Source organism: Struthio camelus, chromosome 22 (genome assembly GCF_040807025.1).
Source record: "Struthio camelus isolate bStrCam1 chromosome 22, bStrCam1.hap1, whole genome shotgun sequence".
NCBI classification, from domain to species: domain Eukaryota; kingdom Metazoa; phylum Chordata; class Aves; order Struthioniformes; family Struthionidae; genus Struthio; species Struthio camelus.
This window is the reverse complement of record NC_090963.1, coordinates 7092938-7118422: the sequence shown is the minus strand read 5'-3', so window position 1 is coordinate 7118422 and position 25485 is coordinate 7092938. Positions and strand designations below refer to the sequence as shown.

The following is a 25485-nucleotide window of genomic DNA, read 5'->3' as shown; positions in this document are numbered from 1 at the left end:
GGGGTGTTTGCCTGGCGGGGTTGAGCGTGGAGGCAAGCATCCAGTAAGTTACTTTGCTTTGCTCAATGTTGCGGCTCTGCCAGCCGTAACGTGAACTTGGAAGGAGATCCTTGAGGCGAGGTGACAGCTTCAGTAGATCTGGGTTGGACGTACATACGCAGATGCTTCTGGTAAGTCTCCGAGAACTGGACTGTAGAGCAAGCTCAGCTCTGGTATGGCTTCTCTTTTCCGGTGATAAATTTATGTCCTCCCCAGAGTTGACCACTTCCAGAGCAGAGACAGAAACAAAACCTTTCACTTCTTGGTGTCCGCTCTGCACTTGATGTCTGCAGTTTGTTTTTCCTTGGTGCTTCATTTAGTTTAGTCTTTTCGCTTGTTTTGCAGCTGTGTAGCACAGGGAGATGCTTCTTGCCGTCAAGATCAAAACCCACTTCAGAGGATGTCATTAAATGGAATCGATGGAAGAACAGCAAGTTCATCAGAAAGCGGAGGCGTTTCAAGACACTCGTGCTTTGTGCCTTGCCAAGGGCAGGGCTAGCTGAACGGGGAGCAAGAATAGCGTGGTTATTATGTTTTAATACCTTTGTTGCACTCCTTCCCAAAAGTATGCAGTGACAGGTTAGTCTAAACACTTCTCAGCTGGTCTGCACAACTCCCAAAAACTCAAGCAAGTGCTGGGAGGAAAGAAAAATCTGCCTTGGCTCAAAGCGGTTGCCATTCCCAGCCCCGCAAGAGGGTCTCAGCTAGGGTGGGTGCTTCAGATTTTCTCCCTTTGGAGCAGGGGTGGTACAAGACCCACGTTTTGTGCTGGTGGCCATTGTTCCTGCCAAGAAAGGATCTGGAGGAGCACGGAAATGAAGGTGAGTGTGGCGTTTTGAGCTCTGATGTTTGAGGCTGTTATTGTCTCCTTGGTGCCTTCCTTGGGCTGGGCTGATGGGAGTCTGTGGCTGGCAGGTTGAAGAGTAGGCAACTTTGTTTTGCAGTCCCAAAGGTACAGCTGGGACAGGCAGGGGCCTGAGGGGTGGCTGTGTGTCCGAGCTGGTAGTACTTACAAACGCTGAGTCCAGCTAGCGACACTTCCTAGCAATGATTTCTCTAGGCAATCTGATGTGGAGGATGGTCTTTAGCTAGTGATGATGGGGATCTTCTGCACAAGAGCAAGAGTTTCCAGTGTGTTACGTGGAGGTGAGGTGCTCTGGTTATTAATAGTCCTCCTGGGACTAGAAGCAGGGTCTTCTGGTCCACCTGTTATAGACTAGCTGCATTAGTGGGAAGCTTAAGACATAGGTTGTAACCCTATGTACTATGCTTTCATTGAAAAGCAACTGGAAAAAAATCTCTTTACCCTTTGATTAGCTAGTGCTACTTTATTTTTTCCTTTCTTTCCCTCCCTTAGTACTATCTAAGTAATGCTAAATCCCTCTCTTACTGAGGTTTTTGCTATTTGAAATTTAGGTCTTTGTTGGTGGGCACGTTTGTTTCTTCTTTCCTTGAAAAATGCCTTCAGAGCAAATACTTGCTGATCCTCTTGACTGTATGTCCTAATAAACTTAGGATCGGAGACTACGAGTATAAAGAGAGAGCGCAAGGGCGCTCTCTTTCTGAGCCTGACTTCGTGACTCAGGATTTATTCTCTACGCCTGCTTGTTTAAGAAGCTTTCTGCTGATGAGTTGTTATCGTTTTATGGGGGGGGGGAGAGGGGAAGTTTGAGTCTTTGTGCGGTTCTTACAGCCTTTCTGTGCTTTCAGCCTCAGGACCCAAGCAAGGCTGCGGCTGTGAGGTCTTTGCCAGGATGCGCCGTTCCTGGGTCGGTTTTTACGGTCTGTGACTGCCGGCGGGCCATGATCTGCTCCTGGAAGTACCTTGGCCAGAAGGAGAAGTCACCTCTCCCTGCTGATCTGCACGTTAGCAACCTGCTAACGTTTAACTAAACGGTACCCCCGAGCTGGGAACTGAGGTAACGCTTGCCTGCGTTTTATGGCTGTTTCCTGTCTATTAGCATGCAAAGGCTAAGGCCAGTATTTTAAATGGCAAATATTCTCTGCTGTACAATTAAGCTAGGGAATTTATCGAGCTACCCGGAGGCACGCGTGCATGCTGAAGCGTTTGGAAGGGACAGAGAACCGTCTGCTGCCAAATTAACATTGGTATGTGGTTAAGGGTTCCCCCTCTGGAGGGGGGAGATAATATATATTTTTTTTCCCCTTTGCACAAGTTTTCTGCTGCTGGCAAATGTCGGGTACGGGCTTTTCGCCTGCGTGAACCTGAGGAACTGGCCACGGAAGACGTTCAGGAGAACGGCTGCTGAAGGCAGGGTGTGTTTTAGGATACGCTGTCACCGCAGCCGGAGCGATGGAGGACAAGCTGGGTGAGACCATATGGAAAGGTGCTGCCATGGGGCAGTCGAAGTGCTCCGTAAACTCCGAGCACCTGGCAGGCTTAGGCAGAACTCTTTATTGTTATTACCGAGAGACTGCGGGAGACTCGTGCTAAAGGAAGAGTTGAAATTTGCACTTAAAGCACCACTAAAATCTACTCTGTTTAATTAGAGAATTTAGTTTCCAGACTTGGTGTAATTGCTGTTCGGAGGACAAATGGATTTTCTAGGCCGCTCTTCTCTTCTAGAACAGGCGTCATTTTAAAACTGAACGCATTTCTTGCCTTTTAACTCAAGTGAGCTAAACAATAATAGAAACCCATACGTGCTTACATCAGGTGTGACTTGCATACCCTTACAGCTGTGCACGATTTAAATCTCATCTAACACTCGTCTGCAGGCTACGTATGCTAATAATAGCCTGTAATTAATTAGCAAGGTAGCGTTTGGTCTGTGCGCTGACTTGGCTCTAACTCTGCTGGCTGCTCGCGTGTGGCCCTACCACCGAGGGGGTCGCCCCCCCCGCTGCGGCTGTGCTAGTGGTGAGTTGGGTTGACGTGCACGAGGTGTGACTGATCACGGGCCGCGGGGTGGCAGGGCTGGAGCGCTTTAGATTTGGGAGCCCGGAGGAGAACAGGCTGGACGTAAAAGGAACCGATGGGCGGCTTTCTGCAGCGCTCGGGGCTTGTGCTGTGCTGACCGTGCAAAGGGCCGAGCTGGGGCCGGTGGCAACACGACGGTCACCAGCGCGTGCTGCTGGCGCTCGGCGGCCGTTCTCGCTGCTGTCAACGGCTCTGTTCGCTGGTACCTTCTGAAGGCGGGCACAGGTCTGCGCGTGTGTTCGCGTGGCGGTTGCCAACCAACTTTACGCCCTTAACTACCATCGGAGTGACTTTAGGTTGACAGAAGACCTCCTAAAGCGAGTGGTTCAGCATACGCCTCCAGGCGAGCGGGGCCCTTGCCAAGGGAGGTGAAGGAGAGGCGTAAGGCAGGAAGGAAAATGCAGAGGGACCGGGACAGAGTAGAGCCGTTGATAAGACTTAGGGCAAGCGGCACAGAAATACTTGGCCGTTTTCACAGCTGCCGAATGCTAGGTGCGTGCTACCTGCCGTCTTGCCTGAGCCAGCCACCGCGATGCCTTGTAACTAGCTCTTTGGGGATGCCGGCATCTGGGCGTGCAAGAGTTAAATCCTAGCAGTACCGTTTCTTTGAAACGGCACCTGCACTAACAATTTGCGTTCCAGCTGCCTGAAGAGGAACTTGAGAGGAAGAGAGATGGAGATGGAGGCTGAAAACCTGAGGGCGGACACAAGCATCTGCTCTGCCCTCCCCAACGGCTCAGATGAACAACGTGCACGAGGCATCTCCGCTGCTGGCCCTTCCTCGAGAAACGGGAGGTATTTTCAAAGCGTTGTGGGTTGGGCGCGACTGTGCAGGCGCTGTTTTAGTGGGCGGAAGGCTGATATCCCTGCTAGGACGGGCCGAGGGTCAGGAGGTGGGAGACCTGCCTCGTTAATTATATTAGAGCCATTCAGGTGGAGTGTAAATCCTTCGCTCCGTTAACGAAGAAACTGAGTATTTGGCTGCAAAAAGAAAAGGGTGCACGTTTTCCTGGTGACACCAAATACCGCTTTTTCTGGGCTGCTCTTCGTTCGCTGGAGCTACTCGCGCAGTTTGCTTTCCGGAAGACTGTCCGTTGGTTTTGGTGTTGGCACTGTGGAAGTGGTCTCCGATGGGGGGGCTCCGTGCCTGGCTGCCAGGGCTGCTCGAAGCTTAGCTGGGAGCGCTTGGCGTACCAACGTTTTGGCCGATCTGTTATGATCAGTGCAGGCGCTCTCTCCGGGGTTCCCTTTCTGCAAAGGGCCGGGTGCCCTGCTCTAGGCCAGCTGAAGATATGATCGTGTAATGCTGCTAGAGGTGATGCAGTCTGCTCACGGCCTTAAAACTGGGCCTTGTGCTTCAGCGTTTTACTGGATCAGGCTAAAGTGCTTAGCACCATAGCAGGTTGAATTCCTCATTAATGAGTGTTCATCAGCAGAGCGCTCTGTTTTGGACTACATCTGGATGGTGTTGCTAAAGTGCTCGGTGAAAAGCTGGGGAGAAGGATATTCTTGCTGTGATACGCTCTGGCTGTTCTGCTGGTGGGCAGCTCTCGGTTTCGGCAGGAATTACAGCATAGACGAGAAACCAGCCGCTACTTGTTAATGCACGGGTACAAAAATCCATGGGACCTGAGGCAAACGAACGCTGAATGCACGTATTTAACAGGTTGCCTATAAATCAGGCATTTTTAAGACTCCGAGTGGTGTTTATGGAAATAATAATGTTCAGTTTTCACCCTGCTATATCATTTATGGAATCTAACCTGTCTAGCGCTGCTCGGATCACCGACGTCTTGCCTGATAAGTGGGCAGGCGTATGAATTTCTGGCGGGCGGCGTGTCTGGCACTGCTTTGAAAATAGATACAGCCGCTGTATGCCAGGGGAAAAAGGTAAAATATAACAGGTGTGCTTACTGCTGCGTTCCACGAACCAACTCGCTTTGTTCTTAGGGCGCCCTCCAGTACCGAACAACCGAGCTCTGGCTTTACGACCGCTCAGAAAACGAGCAAGGCGCAACGCGGATGCTGCCTCCGACAAGAGCAGCCGCACAGTGCCGTTGAAGGCAGAAGCGCGAGGCTTGGCTGCGTAACGCCACGCAAGGTGTGCGTGTTCTTAAATCCGGACGGGTTACCCTCAGCCGGCGGCTTTCTAAAGCACAGGGGCATGTTGGCGGTAGGGCTTCAGGTGAGCCAAAAGCTCTGGCTCTAGTGGAGCTATTTCAGACCTAGCCAAAAAAGATCGCAGTCTGTGCTTTAAACTCAAGGCTGGTCGTAGCTGTGAGTCTGGCGAAACGTGGGGAAGTCAACGCGAGGGATGGGGACGAGGTGCGGGAAACGCAGGGAAACAGCAGCTAGCGAGCGCGCTGCAGCGTGGAGGCTTGACTCTTCTCTTAGCGAACCCTCAGGTTTAGGCGATCCTGAACACACAGGCTTTAGTCTGTGAATGTGCCCACAGCATATCTGGAAGGAAGCGCCTGAAGGAAGGCTCTAAAAGTGCTCTGCGTCTCGCCCGCTGCTCGACACGCTTTCTCATCTCCCCAGAGCAGGGTCTTCAGATGTGGGACAAACCCCTTTGGAGGAACGTCAGCCCTTGCCACCTCTGCAGCGCTCCTGAGCGTTTTCAAGTACTCTGCCCTCCACATCCGCGCAATCCAGACAGGAAGCGATGTTGATGCCAGACCAGCGCAGCGCCGTCGGTCAGCCAACGAGTTCCCAGGCGGCGGTCTTGCGGCGAGAAGGCCTCTTCCCTTGGTGGCTTTGGGTAAGTCTGTGCCATTGTCACTCCTCAGTAGAGCTCTGCTGCACGTGGAGGCACATGAGAGGCACTTCAGAGAGCCTGAACCCTGCCAGCTTTGCCCAGCTACTGCTCAGCAGTTGGTAGGTTGATGCCATAAAGATCATGGCAATAAAACGCAGCAGGCAGCCAGGGAACAGATGCGTGCACCAATATTCTTGGTAATTGCTAAGTACTTTCCAAAATTCCATATAGCAACGTGGAGCCCAATGAGTTTCTAATTACTTGCCCTACTGTTTGTCTTAAACTTTGCAAACAGCTTTAGTGCAACTGCAAAAAATCTGGCAGCCCCTCTGCCCTTCAGCCTAGCAAAGCTGAAGTCATCCTCAGCTTCCCCGGCTGCGATAGCTGTCAGGCTCGTTTTGGGGCTCTCTGCTTCCGGGGTTTGGCCCTTTTCAAAAGAAAGCAGCTGGAGTTTTGTGGCTACGTTTTTGTGGGATATGGGGATGTTGATAGCTGAGTTAACGTACTCAGTGTAATATTTGAAACTGGGTGGGGGTATGGTTTTTTGTTTTGTTTTGTTTTTGTCTCTTTTTTACTTTTTGGTGTCAACTGTCTATCTGGGAAAGGCAGGTAAAAGGAGGTGCGTCTCCAGGAGGCTCTGCCCTGATGGGAACACACTGCAGCACAGCACAGCACAGCACAGCACAGCACAGCGGACTGCTTTATACAGTGCTGATGGGTTGGAATTTGGGTTCTGACCGAAGACGGCAATTACCAATGATGTCTCTTGCGCTGAGCGGCAAGTGAACGTCACGCATCCGGGCCCGCTCTTGCCATGCAGGATTCGGCGTGCGCAGCTCGAGCCGATGACAAGCGCGTTCGCCCGGTTGCCTTTTGGCAAGTGGTCCTGTCTGCCACCACGTCCTGCGCTGTCCTGCGCAGCAGCATCTTCACTATTGCAGCCTGCAGCTGGACGACTTCAGGCTCAGCATCAGCCTTGCCCAGGGATCCTGCTTCTGGCAGCACCATCCTCTTGTCTAAGGTATTTCTGACAAATTGTATGTTTAAGAGGTCGGGTACACATACTAAAGAAGGGGTTTTCTAAGCATTTAAATGTCTGTTTTGCTTGTATTTGCCAGGTACAAATAGCCACGTGTGGCGATATTGTGCTGGGAACACAGGCATGAAATACCTAGACTAAGTGAACAGCTACCAGCGCTGAGTGGAAACAGAGCGCGAGCTATTAGTACCGAATTAAGATCTGGGTCACCGGAATAGCTTTTATTAGCTCTTCTGCTCTGAGCTGTAACTGGTGCAGTGATAAAGAAAGAGCTAGAAATAACAGCAGTTGCCTCTTATTCACCTCCTAGCGTTCCTTAGCTGGTGACTTTAATTTCCTCTCATTTCTCTAGATTCAGGCTGAAAGTGTTTAAATAAATAAAACGTAGCGCCTGCCTTGATCTGTGAGCAAGTGGGAGCGTAGTAGAAAGATAGCGCTACTTGTGACTCTGGTAGATAACGTATCACTTTTACTTGACCCACAGGGCGTTCGGGATGCATCTCCTGTGCCAACGTGACCGACGAGGACTTGGGGGCCGCTGCGTGACCGGCAGCTGCTGCTACAACAACAACCTCGACCGCTCCATCATCTGGTGAGTACTGTAACGGAGATGGGAGGATGGAAGACTATTGTGTCTGGGTGAGTGACATATGACGGACACCAGGTGGTTGCAGTTCCTTTTTCCTGGGAGACTATGTTTGCAACCCACTGGACAAGCTAAACCTGTCCCTAGAGCGTGTCAGGAAGGCTCCCTGACCAAGCTGTGCCCTTGCCCAAGTGAGCGCTTTCCAGCACGTCTGGGATTTTAACCATGTCTTGACCCTATCAGTGTCACCAAAGTAGTTTTATTCTTAAAGTATGTCTTTACAAAGAAGCTGGCTTAGCCTCTCTTAAAAAGAAAACAAAACCAAACTGTAATTAGTAGACCAACAAACCATCAATGGTCCCAAAACAAGTATTTTTGAACTTAATCTACAGCACCCCTGTACAGTTGTTTTTATTCTGCTGTTACTCTGCTTTTAATTAAAGCTGCCTCCACACTCTTTGTTCCAGAAGCCTTTGTAAGCCGCGAGCTGCGAAGAACAGGCAGCCTAAAAAATGACGCATCTACTTTGTCTTGCCAAGAGGATCCTAGGACGAAGCATGGAAAAATCCTAGCTATTTCTTTTTTTCCTTGATGACTGAAGGAAAGTTAAGTTAGTCTGTACATATGTGTGCATACATTTAGTCTGTTCATAAGTACCCGCTTTCTTGAGGAACCCCTCGGCAGCACAGCAAGCTGCATCGGTTATGGATTACTGTCTGCTCATCTACCCTGGAGCAGCAACAGCTGCATGCTGATCTCAGGTATGGCCATTACTGCTTAAAAATACCAGAAATGCTTAAGATTTGCTAATACAGCTAGAGAGTAGAGTTAAACAGTTTAAAAAACAAACAAACAAACAAAAAAAAAAAACCACCAAAGGGATGGAGCTGTATCTAACACACAGCATTTTCTCAAGGACTGAGGCTAATACTGTTGTCACTTGAACTTGAGGCTTTGTCTGCTGTAGATGCTATTTTCTGTTTTGGGGTGGAACTTCTGGAACAGGCTCGAGTGCAACGATGGAGACTGAACCAGTACAGCTAACAGAGGAAGTATAAATATGACTTTAAAGCTGTTTGTCAGCTCCCTTGGGTAAGTAGTGAGTGAGGAGAAAACGGTACCTGTTTCTCTTGTTTTGACTGAGAGCTTTTAGGCCGTGTTCGATTTTATTCCATGTGCTGTATGCCTTGTGTTGTTGCTGTGCTGCCTCTGTTACCTACAAGGCACTTGCTGTAAACTTGAAAGCTTCAAAATAAAAGACAACTTTGAACGATTGCATGTTCTGTTTCTTAGCGGTACAGTGCAGGAGAAGAAATGTGCAGGGCCCTGTGCCAGAGACAAGGGCTTGGAGCTCTCTGCAAGGCAGGCAGCTGTCCAAAACGTTCAAGTACAAGAGAAGGTCCTCTTGCAAAGCCAGAAAGGCAGATGAGCCATCAGTCTCAGCAGATCCTTTACTGCACTTAAAGGTCGGCAGGGAGTGGAGCTGACTTTCCGCTCCTGGCACCCGCACCCATGCCCGGCTAAGACACCCACCCTCACAGTAAGGCTGGCCCGGAAGCAGCCCCCACCCCGCCTTGGCCAAAAAAGCAAAACGCACGAGATACCTTCCGCCCTGGCGTTTCCTGTTCCAAAAAAAATTGGCAAGAGCCCTCTGGCCTAGCCTTTTTTTTATTTTTCAAAACAAGGCCCGGGGCTGCAGCCCCTGGCCAAAATGATAAAGTGACACACAAATCCATACATGTGAACAGAACATCTCAAAGACAGAGAGAGATATAAAATATATATTACAGACACAATAGTGGTCACATATACATAAGAATATCTCTGCACGAGAACATCCTTACCCATTTTTAAATATAAAAGAGAACATGGTTAGAAGGTATCCTTCCTGGCAGGAAAGGCAAGGGGTGCTCTACTTGAAGGTACTAAAGTTTCAGCACAAGGCAAACCACACTCGCAAACATTTAAGACAGAAGAAGGTGGTAAAGCTTCACCGGACAGGCTCAGTCCAGTCGCCCTTGCCTTATCAATTTTATACATGGGTGGGAGTACTAGAAACGGGCTCACTGTTCACAGATTCCAAGTCCTTCGTTCACGTCTGTGAACGGGCGTTCAGAAGCGTAACGCTAGTTTCTGGGCTGAAGCTTCAGTATTTCTTTATAGAACCCTTCCAAAGATACGCAGGAGAACGCGGTAACTGCTTCGTCGACGGTGCTGCGCTTCGCTCGGTAGGCACATCCTGTTCTGCATCCCTTACGGATTATAAAACAGAGGACGCCTGAACACCTTCAGCATAAGCCAATGTCTAAGTCCACTGTAAAAATAAAAAGTGGTCCTGCTTTCTAGACAGTCTGAAGTTCCCCCCAGGGAAGGTGAGCTCGTTAAAGAGATGATGAAGTGACAGCACAAGAAAAAATGCACCGTCTCAGCCATCTAGAGCAAGAGCACGTGATACATGATTCAGAGCGCATCACTGCTTTGCTAGAGACTAAAACTAATTGCTGGGGAAGGCTCAAGTCTATTAATGATTAGGGTTCGTAAGAAATTCAAGCGTTCTCTATTTTTTAAAATAGACTTAAGTGAATAGGGCTACAAGTAAAATACAAGGACTTGCCCCTTCACTTTTTTTTCCTACCTTTGTCCCAAACTTCCCAACACATCATCTTGAAAAATGAAGGCCATCTCAACACGTAGGGAAGTAAAGGCTTCACAGTTCTGTAATGTTCTTGATAGTAGTTTACTTTTTTCCAGCCCACAAGTACTCGCATTGCCAGGAGCTGTTCTCCATAGGTGCTAGGCGAAGAACATCTCCTTCCTTTTGACCTCGGCGTCGGCCAAAAGCTCATATCCACAATCACCTCTTCAGGGGACGGGACTCCAGGCCTGTAAATCAGATTATCCCATTACTTCCAAAGGGCTCTTGAAAGAATAGATCTCAAATGCTGACACTTGGGACTCTTCCCAGAGCGACAGAGAAATACAGCCTAGCGTCACAAGGACCTGCCTCCCGAGGAGAAGACCTGCACACGGACACGTACCCTCGCCCAGCGAAGGAACGGTTTTGCATTTTTCTTATAACCCTCTGTTAATAGAGTAGGAATTCTCCTTCCGAATTTACTGCCCTCTCATGAGGATTCAGACATTTAGTCACACCCCGAAGCTCACAGACAAGGGAAGGGCAGCTGCTGCAGAAAAAGGCACCGTTATACTCGACTGGACAAAGGCCAGGGCAACCCGATCTGATTTCAGAGTTGGTCCTTTCAGCAGCAGTTAGGCTAGACGCCCTCCAGAAGATGCCTCCCAACCTACATTGCTCTACGAGTCTGCACCAGCTGCGGGACTATTCCCTGCCAAACCACCGTGCTGGGGAAAATGATTATTACCCACCTTGCATTTGGCTATGCAGTGCCAGATCAGAGAGAACTGGTTTCAGTCTGTTTGTGGGCAGGTCTGTGCTTCGTAAACTGGAAATGCAGAAAAAAACAACCTAAGCATGCAGAAAAAAACATCCCTCGCAAACACACCCCACAAACCAAGCAAACCTCTGCTGAAACAAACCCAGGGAGCAATGCAAAAAGCTGGCTATGTCACATCTCTTTTCAACGAGATTCCTTTTGCGCTTTCTTCCCGGGCCGTCTCTTGCTGCACGTTCAAAGACATGGTGTCCTGGGGACGCCAAACACAGCTCCAAAAGAAGAAACCAGAACTGCTGGTCAACACTTGATACCGTATCCAAATCCTTCCAAACAGTGCGTCCTCAAGGAGCACAGGCACAAAGCAGCCACCCAGGCAGCAGGCAAGGGAATATAACCCGCCCGCCCTCTGCTCAGAAAACCTTCACACCACCTCCTCCCTGCAGGTACTTTCTTTGAAGCGGCTGCCCTTTCAGCTAGAAAAGCCACCCTGGCACTATCTGACAGACCATTCAGCTGCAGCAGGTTTTCCCTGTATTTTGAATTTCCCGTAGCTAGACAGGCCCTTTCACCTCCGAGAGCCCGCGTGGCAGAGAGTCCTCCGCTGCAGGACGAGGTGCTAAATAGTTGCTGTGATACAGCCCAGAAGCGCTATCCAAATTCACTCAACAACTGGAAAGATTCACAGCTGGAAAGACTGGAGTTTCAAAACAATTTAAGTGGCCTCCCAGTACCCAAGGAGAAATAATGGCATACCACCCAGGAGATCTTGTGTCCTCAGGAAGCCCGCATGCAAAGTGCCTTCTGCAAGGCTTGCTGACACCCAGCCTCTTTCATTACAATACCCTCTCAGAAATTTAGCATACAGAACTCTGCCTCCTGGGGAAAGCGTTTGGAAAAACGCGCCACGAAGACTCTTCCTTGCTGCCCGGCAAGCCTGCTAGCGGCATGGTTCGCTGACACGGGCGTAGCAACGTAACCATACTGATGCTCAATGCCAACTTCCATGCTAACAAGGTGTAGCACCTCAGCAGTGGTAGCAGTGGTAAGAGTGGTAGCTGGTGCAAACCTGGGCCTCAGCACCGTGTACCAAGCATTAGAAGTTGGTCTTCTAATGGGACAGACTCAAGGCCACAGCACCAGAGACGCGCCTCTCATCAGCTTTATAGCTATATGCAGACTCCTAGAGTCAGCATGGCTTATAGGCTACGTAAAATACCTTTCATCTTCATCAGCAGCAGCTTCCTTTCTCGCAGGAAACACGCCGTCCACCCTCCACTTCCTCAGACGGAAGAAACCTGTGGCTCCTGGTAAAACCGACAGCCTGCTGCAGGCTTGGAAGTAACCAGGCTTCATGTCAGCCGCAGCCTTCCCGGCGCAGGAGGAAATCACATCCTTCTCCCCGCCCTCGGTGCAGATACCTGAAAGAAGCAGCAGTGCACAAAGCAGACGTGAACACAAGTGCCAAAGTGAAGAAGATGCACGGAGCAAACCCGTTCAAAGCCTCAGGGGCTTCACTTATCGCTACGCGGTCTGGCGGGGAAAAGCCGCGAGTGTGCGGGTGCAGGCTCAGAGGAGGCCTGTAAGGTTGCTGCATGGGGTTTTTTACACATCCGTGCTGCCTCCAACTAGAGGGACAACCCCAGCCATGTACCATTTACAGGGGCCAGGTGAGGAAGCAGAAGGGCTGAGGGCCCTTCCTGGGGAATCGCTATTCTCAAATCAAAGCACGGTACCGCGAGAAGCTCCCGGGCCCAGGCAGCCAGCGTTTGAGCGAATTCTGCCTCCGGGGTGGCCCTAAGTCCAGGCTCAAAGGAAAGATTTGGTCTGCTTTGGGTTGCTAGGGAGGCAACAGGGACTTAGAGGATGCTATGAAGAATATCCACAGGGAAAACTGATTCTCCCTGTCCCTTCTACTCTCAAACCTAGAGGAGAGGGGCCAGCCAGGAAAATGTAAGACACAACAAATAAAAAATAGGCTAAGTCACATACTTCCCCACCGCACAGCACATAACTGGGCTGTAGGACTCACTACCCCGTGAAGCTGCAGGGAGGGAGGACAAGTAGTAAGCATGAGTAACGGCAGAACACAAAAACCTCAAGTTGTTTCATTAATAGCTAACAACTTCCGAAGAGGATATTAAGCTTCACGTCTGAACTCTGCTACCGAAGGGTCTTTACCCTGATATACGCGACATACGTCACAGCCACTTTTGGGGGAGGTTGGGCCGCTTACCTTAGGTCCCGGCCCTTCTCGTCACCTTTAGTCCAAAGCTCCCCCTGGGCGCTGCAGCGATGGGGAGGGCCGGCTCCCCGAGAAGCTCCCAGGTGCCATCCGGAGGCCGGCTGACGCTGGTTCATGAACAACGCATCCAGCCTGTTCTCAAACTGCTCTCAGGAAAGGAGAGCTGCTTGGAGCAAAACGCAATCGAAATTAAATTGTCCTGGTAGACCACACAGCCTACAGGCCAGAGGTTAAGTATTCCTGCAGCAAAGCACGCACTCCCCCTGGGTCACTGGTAAATACAGCAAAACTCTTGCATTTTTAACAGGCTCGTTGCTGCAGGACCTGAATCACACACACACACACACACACACACACACACATTAATGCCTTCACTGAGACTCCTCATCTGTGTTGTCTACTGCGCTCAGCAGAGCCTTCTCACCGGCGGCAAAGTTACCAGCACCAGCACGGCTGCGATCAAAGAGGGGTCTAATGGCACTGCCTGGTGAGGAACGGCACGAGTTAAGGGCCAGCTAATTTTCTGCACTAGAGAAACAGCTTCTCAGACTGCTGCCTTACAGCTCCCCAGTGCTTTCGTTCTGTGCCGTTGCTAGGGATCGTGGCCAGGTGGTTTGCACGTGGTCCCACTGAGACTCGAGACCCGAAAGCACCAACAGCTTTTTACAGCGGCTGAGAAATTGCTGCAGAGCCGGTGCGACACGGAGCCTGCACGCAGCACGCTCTCGCTGGCAGCGATGCCGCCTGGCAGGCGGGCTGTCAGGTCAGCACCGACAAGATTATTATATTGAGTCTGCTTGCAGGCCTGTGTACAGCACTGATTAACGTTCATTTCCAGCAGCTTGCCACTTTTTCAAGAGCTTGACTGAGATATTTTCACCCTTCCCAAAACACCAAACTTGAGCATTTAACTCCACTTGCCCTCACTTTCCTTACATGATTATGTATTACTCCGCTGGCCAGTTACCTGTTACTATGTCCTATAAAACGGGCTTTCTCCCAGCTCCTCTGCTTTTACTACTTGACCCCTGCTGCGCTTTTCCAAAAGCCTCTGCCATTGCAATAGCAGCCACGAGCAAAGTATCGATGCCGAACGCTGAGTGCGACTGCTCTGGAGAGAGAGACACACACAAGGACCTTCCTGCGTGCTGACATCTACTTTAACCGCTGCGCTACAGCTGGACAGCTGGCAGCCAAAAAAGGGCGTGGGACACCTAACCTCGAGATCTGCAGCCTGGTCCCAGAAACGTCTACGCTCAGCACTGAGACACCCAGTTCTGGGTCTCCGCGCTCCTTCAGGTTAACGTTTCCCTCTGATGGCGCAGCACGGGGAAAGGCACCACGTCGCTGTGTTCTTGGGCCGCTCTCCTCAAAAGCGCCTTCCACCTCCTTCATTGACCAGGGCTGAACGATGGAAGACATGCTCCATGGGCATCTCAGTAAGTACCGCTTTTCACAGTAAAGAGAGGCGAGGCTGCTAAAATAAACCTATCCACCTTATAGCCATCTAGCACTGAACGCAGCCTAGTTTCAGAGCGCGTTATTCCACTGCATCCTCAGAGAAGCAGTAATAGTGAACAGATTTACAACAAGAAAGGAGACAGACTGATCCAGCATTTCCTCCTGCTCAGTGCTGCCAGTTATCAAAGGCTTCTCTCACAATCGAGCACGGCCAACGCTCTTTTGGCTTAACCACGTCATCACCAGCAAAGCACAAAGGCATCTCAGTCCGCAAGGTGCTCCAAGCGAGATGGCAAAGGCATACTGCATCTGCCTGACTTTCCCAAAAGCACACTCTGTCTGGAGAGCAGCAAATGAGCTTCCATGTCAGGAATCACCTCAGTACGCCACACCGATCCATAAAGGTCTGGGATTTGAAAGGCTGTGGGCACTCGAGGGAACCTACTACCCTCTTCACACAGCTAACTACAAATGTTCATTCTAGTCACCCACCATCTGTGTATCCAGCTCTAGCATTTGCAATTAGGAAAAAGGCAGAACAAATTCTGAAGATGACACACGATAATCTGTCATTCTTCCAATGCACTGGGAAAGGGAGAACTACGCCGCTTTAAAGGTAAAGAGAGGATTTATGCTTTTAAACAGAGTTTTCTTCTGAAATGCAACTCCTAACACCCTTTGCAAGGCTGTTTTTTTTTTTTTTTTAATCAGCCAACAGCTCCACTGTGCTTTGAGCCATCTGATTGCGAGAGTCTTATCGTGATGAAACTTTTGACGCTTCCCTCAGGAAAGCATTCTGTGGCCTCCTGGATGACTGATACCAATATCAACTGGGAGATGTTTTGGCACTGATCTTCAAAGAGATATTTGTGAACACTAGTTTTCAGAAGCTGCAGGCAAAATCCATCATAAAGAATCGATTTTGAGCACTTGGCAGCGTATATCAAGCATGTAACTAACAGACTTTGATTCGAGTCTAATGTATTTATTTCGTAGGACTAATAGAATTTATTGAAGGAAAAAATCTAATGCCCAAATTCAATTCTGGAATTCAGTCCAGAGCCCCTATAATTTGTTTCTGTTTCAGGTTATCCTAACGGAGGACGCAATCCAAGAAACAGCTTTGGATTTGAGATCTGCTCCGGCATCACTTAAATGAAATTTACAGTTAAAAATCAAAACTCTTTCCCAAGTAGTTGTGACAAGCCAACAGACGGCATTTTCTAGGACAGCATCTGTTCTTTCCTGCAGAGTCTGAATAATTCAGCCAGAACATGGAAGTTCCAGTGGAACCAAGGACCCATTTACGGAGAAACAGGACGTAAAATTCTTTGTTACACAAAATTGTTTGGCCTCCGCTTCATGTTTCTTACCACCTCTTCTCCCCCGCTTCGTTAAGACCTATTGGAAATGGCTCAGATCAACGCAAAGAAAGGTTAATTCTGTCTCAGCCTCCAAAACTAGCATTCACATGGCTATGACTCTTCAGTCATTTCAGTGACATGCAAGAGAGGAGGGATTTGTGCTCGAGGTCACACTTCAAAGGAGGAAAACAGAAGAGAAATGACATACAGAAGCAGGGACAGCTGTGAGCTTTACAGGCTGCTAGTTTTAGACGTTCTGGAAGAGAAAGTTAAACCAAACAGTCAAGTGATTTTCCTTCATAAAACACTGTAAGAGATATACTGAATGCTAACTAGAGTCACTGCCCAGGGCTCCTCACACCTTCAGAGTATTTAAGATCTGGCCAGCCACAACAGGAAGCACTCAATGGAAGAGCATCACTATTTGAGACCCGTCTCCCTGTATGCCCTGTCGGAACTGGAAGATCTTCTGCAGCCCCCCGTACTTCTGTCCAACCCTATTTTTAAGACTTGCATGTAATAAAGGCTCCTAGCCTGAGGCCAGCTCTCTGGAGCGGGTCCAGTTAAAGCACAACCACCGTTATCGCCCAAACCTATTCCCCACAACTTGGCCCTATTTCCACAGCCAACTAGAAAGTGCAGGTGGATGGCCGAATAGCAAGAACGGCTTGCTTTTGCAGAGCGCTTTGGCTCTGCGCCTTCTGAGACGCCGTGACAGCAGCTGCCTCCACCCAGGCAGCGATTCTGGCCATTTTACCACCGCTTAACCATTCGCAATGCACTTTACAAACAACCGGGATACACAGAGCAGCCACGGCTCTAACTGACCTGATCTCCAGCGTCTAACGGCTGCAGTCTGAGGTTACAACGCTGCTCGGGAGTCCCGGGCGCTGGCTTAGTATCTTGCTTCCTTCCCTCTGCCAAGGTTAGCAGGATCTAGAAGTACCACAAAAGACTCTGGGCAGGGCAGAATATACTTTCTCAATATCGGTCTGTTCCTTCAAAGGTGGTAAGTGAAGCAGAGGTGGACAAAGAGACAGGGAAAAGTCTCCAGAGGTTTGACAAGGACACGGTGGGAGAAAGGGGAAACTAAGTGAGCCCGTGAATAAAGAGAAGGAACAATCTGGAAGTTAAAGTGTTTATTGATGTGTTTCAACTTTGTACATTCCCCACAGACCACACTAAGGAGTTTGCAGGTAAATCTGTGCATAGTGGGAAGAGACATGGAAGGGGAAAGAAAGTAAAGTCACAGGAAAAATAGAAAAAATACACCACAGGTTACCAGAACCTCCAGATTTAAAAAAGCCGTGAGCATTAACACCAACTATACAAGCATTACAAAGACATGATGGTGAGTGGAACAACGCCCCATTCGTTCTTCTCGGGCCCTATGCCTCCAATTTCCCTTAAAGCAGGCAGTATCCCTTTCCCAACTTAGCCCTCTTTTCTCTCCATGTTCATCAGCTCCCAAGGTACTGATTATTGCAATGATTTGTCATCTCTGGGCAAATACCCAAAACCATGCCTATGGCCCAACATCACTGGAAGAGTCGCAAAGGTTCAAAAAAATTGCGTCTCTCTAACTACTTACCATGTTGGTGAGGCAGGAGAGCTGGGGAAAATTAGAAAGTAGTAGCAAGAGGGGGCTGTTAATGCCAGGTGAGTACTGAAGGAAACTGGTTCAGATCGGAGGATTTAAATTCATTACCAGGAACTTCCAACTCTAGAGCAGAACTGAATCGGAAAGGGGAATGTGCAGACCCCAGTATGCACAAACCATGTTCTAACATTCCACTAGAATAGCTATAAACAGAGATGCTAGAAGCCTTTTAACTCCTTGCCTCCAGGGAGTCTTGATTCCAAGAACCCAGACTGCTAAGCAGCAGGGTGCACATCACTGGCATATGCGGATGGTTTTTTTCTCTCTTTTTTTTTCCTCCTTTTTTTTGGGGGGGGGGGGGGGGGGTGGGTGGGGGGTTATAAGAATTTTTGTTAGTTATCATTCCAAATTTCTCCTTGCTTATGCTTTCAGAGTTCCTAACCCTAAATTAATCTCTTTGCAACTCCCAGCAAAATTCACTAAAAAAAGAAAGAAAGAAAAAAAAAATACTGCTTTATATATAAAAGCCAGAATGACTGAAGAGCCACAGCTGTCTCCTTTTTACAAGGCGGGCTGGTACAAATAACCCTCAATATACAGGTGGTCTATCGGAAATAAAAATCAACATTTCCCATTATATATATAGAGCTTGTATCAGACAACAGTACAACGGAACTGGTATTTTTCAGTTTAAAAAACAACAAAAAAAAAGAAAACTACATCTCAGTCAAATATCTGCAATAGATCCATTTTTCCCATTTAAGGAGATTTATATATCATATTGTTATATTATCATTTCTTCACCCATTTAAAAGAATGGAAATTGCAACTCTACAGTAGTAATTATAGTCTTAATGATCCAGGAGTTCTGAATGTAAGATGAAGTCCTCTTGAAGCAACTGTTGGTCAGTAGTTGATCCAAAACGCTGGACCACTTTGGCCCTCCCGCCCTGCTCTTTTTCTGATCAGGGCTGCTGCATCTTCATCTCTTTTATATCTGCATCTGCTCCAGGTATTTGTAAGTGGGGTTCTCGTAGCCATGGTTTTGCATCTTGCTCAGATGCCGCTCCTCTGGAGTAAGCATTGGGTCAACCTTTAAAAAGGCCAGACAATTACAGGTCAAGGGATGCATACGCAGGCCTTATTTGAGAGTAACAACAGCCATTAGACAAGTTCTGGATGAACAGGGTGGCGAGTGGTGAATGGAAAAACAAGCAAACCATAACAAATAATTTGCTTAACAGAGTTCCTTGTTCAGGTCTTAACGTCTCCTGCCTGTCCTTGCCTCTTTGGGGACGTTCTCCCCAGACCTCTACTAAGTTAGCTAACGTTACAAATTGGGACTCTCTTCTCCCACGAAACAGGTCATTATTATTCCACTCACCAGCTGGCCAAAGGGGAAACGCAGCTTTCTGTAGACTCCATTAAGCTGTCATTAGAATTGTGCATGTTGGGAGTGGAAGGAATAAGAAGGAACCTGCTTCTCAGTGTTCAGTTGATCACAATGTCTTAATAGTTGCTGCGTTAGTTGGGAGGACAAATTACTATAGATTGACTGACTTACTCCCTTACTAAAGATATTGCCTGAAAAGCTCATTTACTGCTAAATCCTGTCCTGAGCCAGAAGCCTAATTGAATTCCTTGTGATAAGTGAATACAACTGCGAAGTGACAGGTCCCAGCATGGCATGCTGATGACTGATACGTGCATGCTTATAAATAAGTGATGAAGATGTCAGCATCTATAGAGTTAAGTCCCATCTAGCTAGGAGCAAAGCAGTTGATGGCTTGGCAGCTACTGCTGACACTGCCATCTTCACCCCCTACACACAACATGTGAGTCAATGCTGACTATTTTCATCCTCAGCTATGGAGCAGGAGTCGTTTCTCACCTCCACAATTCCATGGCTGATGGTCCCATACTGCCGCTTCCTCAGCATCACCAAGCTGATGACTATAACAGTAGCTATGGCAACAGCAATCACCAAGAGCCCAATAAGGGCACTGCTGCTGAAACTGAAGTCATCACGAAGGGCGTTGTCATTATCCTGGAGGGAAGAAAACAGAGCGGTCCATAGAGGGGGAGCGATGCGGGAGTTGCACTGATAAATGCAAACCTAAGAGGCGGCCACCAGTAAGCATTTCAACCATCTGCGGTATCAAGACATGACTGATCATACTCGTCAGTGTGAATATTTAATCTCTTCCTGGAAAAAGGATACTAAACACAAAACTGTGTCCCCACTTACACACTCTGGACGGATATGGACTCAGGTTGCTTTCCCATCCCACAAAACACTTTTGCAACAAAAGAGACAAGCTATCATCTACGCGTTTTCACCAGGTACTGTAACCTTCATGCACAAACGCAGCGCTCTATAATACCCTGCACAACTCCCCAGAGCACTGTGAACACAGCGAAGCCCTGGAATTCAGTGATACAGAGCAACAGAAATCCAGTTTTAGGGATTCGCCAGTCACTAGACTGAGTGCCCACATACGTACCGGCTCGTCCACCAGCCCGCCAACACGCTCCGCATTGAAAATCATTTCTTTCACATCAAGGGTTTCATCAATTACCTGAAAATAGTCACAAAGGCATTTTATGAAAGGAGCCACGAGAAACAGCCAGGAGGTAGAGTATGAAGCCAGAGAGTAGACCTTCAATGTATACTCGGAAGGGCGCAGAAACCACCACTATCCTTCCACTGCTCTCAGAAGCACAGGATAGCCGCCAACTTTGAGAGTCAACTACGTTAGTACTGCAACCATTGGGAAGTCTAGGCTACGCCAAAATGAAGACCCAGATTAAAACCAGGCCCTTCTTTTGGATGGAGCGTTTCTGTCGTGCAAGATCTAACGTGCGGCTTTAAAACAATTTGGAAATTAAGCTCTCAAAGCCCCTCCTTTTTTTTTTTTTTTTTAAATCCAGGTAACCGAGGCAAGGCGGCTGGCGCTAGGACCTAGCGAATTCTTTACAACACAGATAGAACTACTGCTAACCCCAACCTCCTGACGTGCTTACTGGATCCCTCGCCTTTGGAAGAAGGTGAGGCCTATCTTGCCTTTGAAAATATCTGGGGAGACAGGTGGAATACACACACCAGCATTCAGCGTACTCAGACAGCAAGCTACCTAACTCAAGTAAAGGTTTAGCAAAAGGGTCTTTACTCGGGAAAGCAATTACTGAATCAGGCACTTCACCAGCTTAGACTGCCAAAGATCTAGATCCCCTTCCCTCACCCTCCCACCCTCTGATGCTAATCAGTATTAAGAGTCTACAACAGACAGAAAACTGACTCCCCCACACCATATGGATAGTGAACACACTGACATTCTGTAAGCAGGAAGGAGAGGTGGAAATAAGCCACTGCCATTAATTAGTGTCCACGACAGGCTTTGCTTTACAAAATAAAGGCGGAGGGCTCACCACATTTTCATCCACTTTGTTCTTGCTGTTAATCACTTTTTCTTCAGCGCCAATCAGCCCATCCAACTCAGTCATGCCAGAACCTGCACCAAAAGAGCAAGGCAAAGACCAATAGTCAGCCCTTAGTGACATTTAGGAAGGACTATCTACTCTTTATAGAGCTGCCACGGCTAGTGTGTTTAATCAGCATGGACTGCCGATTATTAATCTGTCTTCATGCTGTTGCGTCAGAAGGGGAGCTCATAAGCTATGCTACAGTGACAAGTGATATGGGGGTTTTTCTGTTAATGGAGGGAAATGAGGCGGCAATGAGTGGAGCAGACAGGACTCACCAAAACACACTGAAGTGTAAATCCAGAAATACCATACTGTTAAAGGCTGCTGTTAGAAGGTCCAAGGCAACATCTAGTCTGAACTGTGAGGACCTAATCCCTTTCTGCACATGTCACCCAGGGTCACCACCACCTCAACATGACCCCCGCGACTGAAGAACACATCCTCTCCACTGAGAGCCAGCGCACAGGGAACAGTCTCAACCGCACAGTCAGCATCATCCATTCTTTTGAAATCAAGCGCATCAGCAAGTGCCTCAGGAACAAGAATTTCAAGGTCACCAGCCATGCTGGCTCTGTAATGAGCTGCTGTCCCATATCTGGCACAAGTCCAAAAACAATAAATCCCAGGGCAAGGGAGGAGCACAGTGCTAGGCTAGCCTGCGTACCAGAGCATCACTCACCCACTCCTAGGCTGAAACCAGCATAGACTGAAGAGAAGAATATCAATTAACAGAAGGCTGCTCTGCATAAACTGTTTTGATCTGAAGCATTTATAAATAGATGAGATCAATAAAAGAGGCTGATGCAAGATACTCAGACCTAAGACAACATAACGAGTTAGGAGACAGAGTTTTCCATTACCAGTACGTGCAGAAGAACGTCCTTCATACCTTCTATGCCTTCCCATAGCAAAAGCAGGAGGACAACGAAGCCTGAACCCTACAGCAGGGCATCTCCAAAGAGGAGCGTGAGGTGGGGAAAATATTACTACAGCACTTAACACTTTGCAGGTGATTGCATACACCTCCCCACAAGCTGCTGAGCTTGCAGGTTCGCTAAGGCATTATGTCAACTGCTGCTGAAATTGGCACATGTTCTCCGATGAGATGCGAGGAAAGGCTAGTTGGCTCCAAGGCAAGTTTTCACTGTGACAAGCTTTTACTGCCTGAAAATGCCAAGGAAACTCTTGTTTCACTCCAACTCCTCCCCAAAGAAGCGTCTAGGGCTTTAGTGCATCCCTTTTTCCTGCAAGGTTCCTTGCAGACAGTAATCAGATTCCGAGCACGGCCAAGACTGCCAGTCTGACTTCCCACGGCTGTTGAAGCAGGTCATGTTATTGTGAAAGTTAATGATTTGGATTTTCTGGAGAGACTAGCCACAAACAGTTTGTAGAGAACTACTGTGTCAGCTTTTGGCCTATGGCTGCTTTATTCAATTCTCAGGAGCCAGTGTAGCATAGTCTCCAGGGCTGGGAGTTCAGCTTCTGCACTGAGCTTTGCTGTTTGTCACAGGGAGCTGTACCAAAAAACAGACCCAGTTCCATGCAGCTCAAAGGCACGGTTTAGATTATACACTTTCCAGGAAAAAAAAAAAAAAAAAAACCACACAGCCCTCTCCCACTTCTCCCTCCGCAAAGAGAAACCCCCCCAGCAACTCTTGTGAAACCCTGTGAAAAGGCAGTGGAAAAAACGTATTCGGAAACAAAGGCAGATTAAAATGAGGGGATTATGCCCAACGTAGAGTATATGCACCACTGCACTGCAAGAGCAGCCTAACAATTAGCCCTCCCTTCCTACCTTGGGAAATAGATCTGGGTTAGCAGATCAGCTGGACCCGATCTTTACCTGAGACGGTACGTTAAGAAAGGATTTCATTTAAGGCCAGCGCTTCTGTGCTGCCCTTACCACCTGCTTAGCCCTTCTCTTAGCCAGGCACTCTGTTTCCAATCAATAAAGAGCTAAAGCAGAACCAGATAACCACCCAGGACTTGGCTAGTACAGAGAAATGCTACATGTGAGAAGGGGATGACAGGGAGACTACAAACACAAAGAAGGAATCTCCCAGCTTGCCTCTCCCTGACCAGCTGTACTCTATGACATCTTTGAGGGCACTTATTGGGAAATAGAGCCTGTCTGCTATGGCGCTCTCATTCCTAGTTTCGTGCTGTCATTGGGTGGAAAGCACAGATTCCCCAGCACGCAGAACAGCCCCTAGATTGTTTGCCACCAGCACTGTAAAGTTCATTTTGAGAACGATGAACGTGAGGGCAAACGAAGAGATACAGAGTCCTGCATGGTCTCAGACAGACTGCTAAGCCCCTACTTGTGGAGGGCAAAGAAGCTAGCCTATGCCTTCTGAGACACCTTGCTAGCCCATCAGAGAGACACATAAAGAATCAGATACTCAGACTAGCTCATTTTGTTAACACTAGGCCTAAACAAGCAAAACTGGAAGCTGCTGATCTAAATGAGAAAAGGAAAATGAAAGGTGAGTATGAAACTAAAATGAAGCTATCAGACACACTGAGAAGGTAGGAGAGTGACAGAGAGCACTGTGAGGGAGCAGCTTAGAACCAACCTTTTTTCATTGGATGGTACAAATCCGGCTGAGGATCTAGCAGGAGGGAAAACAAAAACAAAAATAGCAGAGAAAGGAGATTAAGAGAGAAAGGAAAAAAGGCTTGTGCATGATTTCTGAGTCAGACCCTGGGAAAAGCTTTTATTCTACAGCTTTCTTCAAGCTCAGAACTCTGTTCAAACATTTTTAATATAAATAGACACGCACGCACACGCCAGCTGTCAACATCCGTTGACACAGAAAACAGATATATATTAGGGAGGAGAGGGGGGAAAAAAAAAAAAAAAAAAGGGAATTCCTGTAGCCCTTCGGCAGGTCACGGCACAAAAGGCTTAACATTACACGAGAGCGTTTTGGCTGAAGACTGAAAACGAACTTCAGAATCAAGGCACACAGTAAAAAAACAAACAAACAAAACAAAAAGACACTCTCTGCAAAATGGAAAGAGGTAAAAGAATTTTGAAAACAGACAAATCAGGAAATCAGGACAGCCGCACTGTCCAAATTACTAGCAGCGCTACCTCCTTGAAACGGGCAGTCTGTCTGATGGGTACTGCCGAGGCAACTGTTTTGCTCCTAAACGACCCAAAGGGACGGAGCATCCCATGCCACAGAGCTGGGCTACTGGCTAAGAAAAAGTGACTACAGTTTTTTTAAAACAAGTGAATCAACCCACGTTTTCAGCTCCACGTACCTTCATTTTCAGGCAAGGCTGGGAAGGTTTTCACCTGGAACGGACGGAAGGGTTTGCCCTCTAGGGGAATTTCTTCACTTTCCTCAGAGCTCACTCTGACATCCACCTGGGATTCAGAAATGGAGGATGTGAACTGATCCATGTCTGCTCGTTGCTCCTGAAGCAGCTCATCTAAAAGGAATAGGAGAAAAACTCACACGGACTGCACGAAGCCTGGCAGAGACGGAAAGGGGCAGATAGTTTGAACGCAGCCGATGCAGGGCCGCAGGGGAACACTGCTCAGGGCTGCCAGGTTATCCTATCTGGTATGCTGAAGACCCAAGGCTAGAAAAACAGGCCAAGATGTATGATGTGGCCAGAGGTTGTGGCAAGATGGGGTTAAATTCCTGCATTATGTTCATGGATATTCTTTATCTCAGTTTGAAAGAGAGCTTTGCTTGCCTGAATGTCGCTGACTTTTTTTTTTTTTTCCCCTTTTTTTTAATTAAACAGACACTGACAGTTCTTAGGGCAAGCTACTCTGACTTGCTGTAGAGCAAACCCCAGAGAGTATCTACGCTGTGGTGCCTACACCTAAGCCCAAGTGCTTGTCATTGAGGGCATCCTCAAGGGAGTCGACAATCTTTTTGGACTTTACTTCACTTGATGCAATATCCTAGTTTAACACGGTGGCAGGGGAGCTGGCACAGAAAGCCACTCACCAATTTCATCCTGGATTTCTTCAGCCACGTATGGCACCTTGTAGAGCAGGGACAAGCTTTGATTCATTCGCTCCTCAATCACATGGAGATGTGTCATCACCTGTAAACACGCAAGATGTGTTGGAGTAGGCAAAGGCTGTCAGTTACTTGATCGGTACTGGTACTTCGGTTATTAAATAAAATACCTACTGCTGGATTTGCCGTGACAGACGATATTATGGGACTACAGATTCATCTAGTCCAATAATCCGATACTTTCTAATACTTCATGCTTCACTGGAAGCGGCCATTTGTACATGGATCTTTCACAGTATTTGCACGAGAGTTGGCAGGGAGGGAAAAGATTCAGCCGACTCTCGTGTAACCAGCTCTGTATTGAAAGCACTGAAACTATTTCCCATACCCCGGCTACTGTCACAATTTGCAGTTGCACAAAATTAAGTGCTCTATCAAATGAATTCTCATTCTTGACTACTAGAAAGCATACGCACAAAGGGAGCGAACCATATTATTTATCAAGTCTGGTTTCAGAACAAAGGTGCCTTTCAGAACAACGGTGGCACTACATTTGGCTTATACCCC

General features: G+C 48.1%; 1 protein-coding gene and 2 long non-coding RNA genes across 15 annotated transcripts in view; 1 reads left to right on the top strand and 2 right to left on the bottom strand.

The window, feature by feature from the left end:
• The first annotated feature begins 6355 nt into the window (after positions 1 to 6355).
• Positions 6356 to 8621, top strand: LOC138061882 (uncharacterized). The gene is made up of 3 exons (XR_011135869.1): positions 6356 to 6759; positions 7262 to 7369; positions 7831 to 8621. It is a non-coding gene; the product is annotated as an uncharacterized lncRNA (long non-coding RNA).
• Positions 8622 to 9016: 395 nt separating this feature from the next.
• Positions 9017 to 14132, bottom strand: LOC138061881 (uncharacterized). The gene is made up of 5 exons (XR_011135868.1): positions 13013 to 14132; positions 11996 to 12197; positions 10751 to 10827; positions 9999 to 10246; positions 9017 to 9615 (listed from the first exon to the last, which is right to left on the bottom strand). It is a non-coding gene; the product is annotated as an uncharacterized lncRNA (long non-coding RNA).
• Positions 14133 to 16970: 2838 nt separating this feature from the next.
• The window catches only part of APLP2 (amyloid beta precursor like protein 2), a 71674-nt gene continuing 63159 nt past the window's right edge, over positions 16971 to 25485 (bottom strand). For 5 of the 13 annotated variants that reach the window (XM_068916479.1, XM_068916482.1, XM_068916484.1 and 2 more), the window contains 6 exons: positions 24904 to 25003; positions 24203 to 24373; positions 20876 to 20958; positions 19951 to 20025; positions 19338 to 19493; positions 16971 to 18539 (listed from right to left, as the gene is read on the bottom strand). In XM_068916479.1, the coding sequence (XP_068772580.1) occupies positions 18438 to 18539; positions 19338 to 19493; positions 19951 to 20025; positions 20876 to 20958; positions 24203 to 24373; positions 24904 to 25003 (687 nt within the window). In that variant the 3' untranslated portion in view covers positions 16971 to 18437. Of the gene's footprint in view, positions 18540 to 19337; positions 19494 to 19950; positions 20026 to 20875; positions 20959 to 23508; positions 23545 to 24202; positions 24374 to 24903; positions 25004 to 25485 lie in introns of all 13 variants that reach the window. The other 8 variants (XM_068916476.1, XM_068916471.1, XM_068916477.1 and 5 more) reach the window with 3 other exon arrangements.